This window comes from Notolepis coatsorum, assembly GCF_963971535.1.
Source record: "Notolepis coatsorum genome assembly, chromosome: 6".
Taxonomy (NCBI): domain Eukaryota; kingdom Metazoa; phylum Chordata; class Actinopteri; order Aulopiformes; family Paralepididae; genus Notolepis; species Notolepis coatsorum.
The window spans coordinates 4,055,870-4,060,427 of record NC_140170.1 but is presented as its reverse complement, the minus strand read 5'-3'; the positions used below and the strand labels follow the sequence as shown (position 1 = coordinate 4,060,427).

The 4,558-nt window shown below is 47.5% G+C and overlaps 1 protein-coding gene across 1 annotated transcript in view; it reads right to left on the bottom strand.

The window, feature by feature from the left end:
- The window catches only part of LOC311230746 (liprin-alpha-2-like), a gene marked incomplete at both ends in the record, with an annotated part of 40,140 nt that overhangs the window by 545 nt on the left and 35,037 nt on the right, over positions 1-4,558 (bottom strand). The window contains one exon of the mRNA XM_084317105.1: positions 1,730-1,860. Coding sequence (XP_084173231.1) covers positions 1,730-1,860 — 131 coding nt within the window. The remainder of the gene's footprint in view (positions 1-1,729; positions 1,861-4,558) is intronic.

The following is a 4,558-nucleotide window of genomic DNA, read 5'->3' as shown; positions in this document are numbered from 1 at the left end:
GAAAGAGAGATGAGGCGTCTCCTGAAAGGCACTATATACATTTAAGATATTATTATTATTATTATACAGTGAGGTTGAAATTTCACAGGAGAGATAGAAGAACAGAGAGAGAGAGAGAGAGAGAGAGAGATGAAGGGAGAGAGACAGAGAGAGAGAGATAAACGGAGACAGTGAGAGAGATAGAGATACAGAGAGAGAGAGATAAAGGGATACAGTGAAAGAGAGAGAGAGATAGAGATAAAGGGAGAGAGACAGAGAGAGAGATAAAGGGAGACAGAGAGAAAGACAGAAAGAGAGATAAAGGGAGACACAGAGAAAGAGATAAAGAGAGACAGAGAGAGAGACAGTGAGAGAGACAGAGAGAGAGACAGTGAGAGAGATAAAGGGAGATAAAGGGAGATAAAGGGAGATAAAGGGAGACAGTGAGAGAGAGATAAAGGGAGACAGAGAGACAGTGAGAGAGAGATAAAGGGAGACAGAGAGACAGTGAGAGAGAGATAAAGGGAGACAGAGAGACAGTGAGAGAGAGATAAAGGGAGACAGAGAGACAGTGAGAGAGACAGAGAGAGACAGTGAGAGACAGTGAGAGAGAGATAAAGAGAGACAGTGAGAGAGACAGAGAGAGACAGAGAGAGACAGTGAGAGAGAGATAAAGGGAGATAAAGGGAGATAAAGGGAGACAGAGAGACAGTGAGAGAGATAAAGGGAGCCAGAGAGAGAGACAGAGAGATAGAGAGAGATAAAGGGAGATAAAGAGAGATAGAGAGAGACAGAGAGAGAGAGATAAAGGGAGACAGTGAGAGAGAGATAAGGGGAGACAGTGAAAGAGAGAGAGAGATAGAGATAAAGGGAGAGAGACAGAGAGAGAGATAAAGGGAGACAGAGTAAGACAAAAAGAGAGATAAAGGGAGACACAGAGAAAGAGATAAGAGACAGTGAGAGAGACAGTGAGAGAGACAGTGAGAGAGAGACAGTGAGAGAGATAAAGGGAGATAAAGGGAGATAAAGGGAGCCAGTGAGAGAGAGATAAAGGGAGACAGAGAGACAGTGAGAGAGAGATAAAGAGAGATAAAGGGAGATAAAGGGAGCCAGTGAGAGAGAGATAAAGGGAGACAGAGAGAGAGAGATAAAGGGAGACAGAGAGACAGTGAGAGAGAGATAAAGAGAGATAAAGGGAGCCAGTGAGAGAGAGATAAAGGGAGACAGAGAGACAGTGAGAGAGAGATAAAGGGAGCTAGAGAGAGAGAGATAAAGGGAGACAGAGAGACAGTGAGAGAGATAAAGAGAGATAAAGGGAGCCAGTGAGAGAGAGATAAAGGGAGATAAAGGGAGCCAGTGAGAGAGAGATAAAGGGAGACAGAGAGACAGTGAGAGAGATAAAGGGAGACAGAGAGAGAGAGATAAAGGGAGACAGAGAGACAGTGAGAGAGAGATAAAGGGAGACAGAGAGAGAGACAGAGAGAGACAGAGAGAGAGAGATAAAGGGAGATAAAGAGAGAGATAGAGAGAGACAGAGAGAGAGAGAGATAAAGGGAGACAGTGAGAGAGAGATAAAGAGAGAGAAAGAGAGAGAGAGATAGAGAGAGAGAGAGATAAAGGGAGACAGTGAGAGAGACAGAGAGAGAGAGATAAAGGGAGACAGTGAGAGAGACAGTGAGAGAGAGATAAAGGGAGACAGTGAGAGAGAGATAAAGGGAGGGACAGTGAAAGCTAGATCTCCAGCCCGTGCCTTGTCCTCCAGGGCGGCCATGCGCTCCTTCAGGTGGAGCTGCAGCCTCTCGTTGGACTCCGTGAGCAGCCGGTCCACGGTGTCGGACAGCCGCTTGTTGTGCTCTTCGTTCATCTTCTCTCTCTGCCGGGCTGGTGGTGGAGAGACAGGGGGGGGGGGGGCTTGATATCATATCTTCCTCTGTGACACTATCTCCACCCACCCAGGTGTCGGCTAATGAAACACCTGAGATGATGAGACGCCCCGGCTCTCTCAGATCAGACGAGGGAGAGGCAGAGGAAGAGGCTCTCGGTGGTGAGACTGGACTCTGATAGGTCTGTCCGGGATCACGTGACCTCTCGCTGTCTGTCTGGGACCACATGACCTCTCGCTGTCTGTCTGTCTGGGACCACATGACCTCTCGCTGTCTGTCTGGGACCACATGACCTCTCGCTGTCTGTCTGGGACCACATGACCTCTCGCTGTCTGTGTGGGACCACATGACCTCTCGCTGTCTGTCTGTCTGGGACCACATGACCTCTCGCTGTCTGACTGGGACCACATGACCTCTCGCTGTCTGTCTGGGACCACATGACCTCTCGCTGTCTGACTGGGACCACATGACCTCTCGCTGTCTGTCTGGGACCACATGACCTCTCGCTGTCTGTCTGGGACCACATGACCTCTCGCTGTCTGTCTGTCTGGGACCACATGACCTCTCGCTGTCTGTCTGGGACCACATGACCTCTCGCTGTCTGTCTGTCTGGGACCACATGACCTCTCGCTGTCTGTGTGGGACCACATGACCTCTCGCTGTCTGTCTGGGACCACATGACCTCTCGCTGTCTGTCTGGGACCACGTGACCTCTCGCTGTCTGACTGGGACCACATGACCTCTCGCTGTCTGTCTGTGTGGGACCACATGACCTCTCGCTGTCTGTCTGGGACCACATGACCTCTCGCTGTCTGTCTGTCTGGGACCACATGACCTCTCGCTGTCTGACTGGGACCACATGACCTCTCGCTGTCTGTCTGGGATCACATGACCTCTCGCTGTCTGTCTGGGATCACATGACCTCTCGCTGTCTGTGTGGGACCACATGACCTCTCGCTGTCTGTCCGGGATCACGTGACCTCTCGCTGTCTGTGTGGGACCACGTGACCTCTCGCTGTCTGTCTGGGATCACGTGACCTCTCGCTGTCTGTCTGGGATCACGTGACCTCTCGCTGTCTGTGTGGGACCACATGACCTCTCGCTGTCTGTCTGGGATCACGTGACCTCTCGCTGTCTGTCTGGGACCACATGACCTCTCGCTGTCTGTCTGGGACCACATGACCTCTCACTGTCTGTCTGTCTGGGACCACATGACCTCTCGCTGTCTGTCTGTCTGGGACCACATGACCTCTCGCTGTCTGTCTGGGACCACATGACCTCTCGCTGTCTGTGTGGGACCACATGACCTCTCACTGTCTGTCTGGGACCACATGACCTCTCACTGTCTGTCTGGGACCACATGACCTCTCGCTGTCTGTCTGGGACCACATGACCTCTCGCTGTCTGTCTGGGACCACATGACCTCTCGCTGTCTGTCTGGGACCACATGACCTCTCGCTGTCTGTCTGGGACCACATGACCTCTCGCTGTCTGTGTGGGATCACATGACCTCTCGCTGTCTGTCTGGGACCACATGACCTCTGACAGGTCTGTCTGGGACCACATGACCTCTCGCTGTCTGTCTGGGACCACATGGCCTCTCGCTGTCTGTCTGGGACCACATGACTTCCTGCCTGCCTGGGCTCAAATCCCACCAGTCTTCTATGGCTGCCGCGTTCTTACCGTCTCAGTTTACAGCCCACAAAAATATAATAATAATGAGAATTATTGGTATAATAATAATTTGATAATGCCTGACTGTGAGGTTAAAGGGGCACTTCGCAAAAAAACAAAAAAAACAATGCTGATTTATTTTGCACATAATCTCACGCGGCGCATCCAAAAAGTTTTGCACTAATTTGTCCTTTAGTTTGACTGTTATTGAGAGTAAATTTGAATATGGCCTCCAGTGATGTCATCGGGGGGACATTGAATCCTTGTGTCGTGTTAATCACAGCTCAAAGCAGTCCCTGTAAGACAAGGCGTTGCTATTCTTTCATCTTTCATCAGGGGAGTCAAACTCAATCACCAAGGGGGTGGAATTTTAAATACAGACCACTTCACGTTGGACACATAATAATACCTAAAAAAAAAGTTGCACTTTACTTTTACATTTGCACTCTGGTTGGATGGCAAACTTATTTTCATTGTACTGTACTTGTGCTGTTTAATGACAATACATTTGAATCTAATATAATACAATATAATATATAATATAATATAATACAGTATGTGCAAAATAATTATGGTGAAGTGCTCATTTAAAGACAAATATCACTGTATTTCTAAATATAATTATTAGTATTATTAATATGAATATGAAACATTGTTACAATAGGCCCTATGATGCCTCATTATTACACTCATTCTATGATGCCTCATTATTACACTCATTCAATGATGCCTCATTATTACACTCATTCTATGATGCCTCATTATTACACTCATTCAATGATGCCTCATTATTACACTCATTCTATGATGCCTCATTATTACACTCATTCAATGATGCCTCATTATTACACTCATTCTATGATGCCTCATTATTACACTCATTCAATGATGCCTCATTATTACACTCATTCTATGATGCCTCATTATTACACTCATTCAATGATGCCTCATTATTACACTCATTCTATGTCTGCACTTTATGCATTGCTTGTCAGAAACCTACTAATAGTCTTTTATAGATT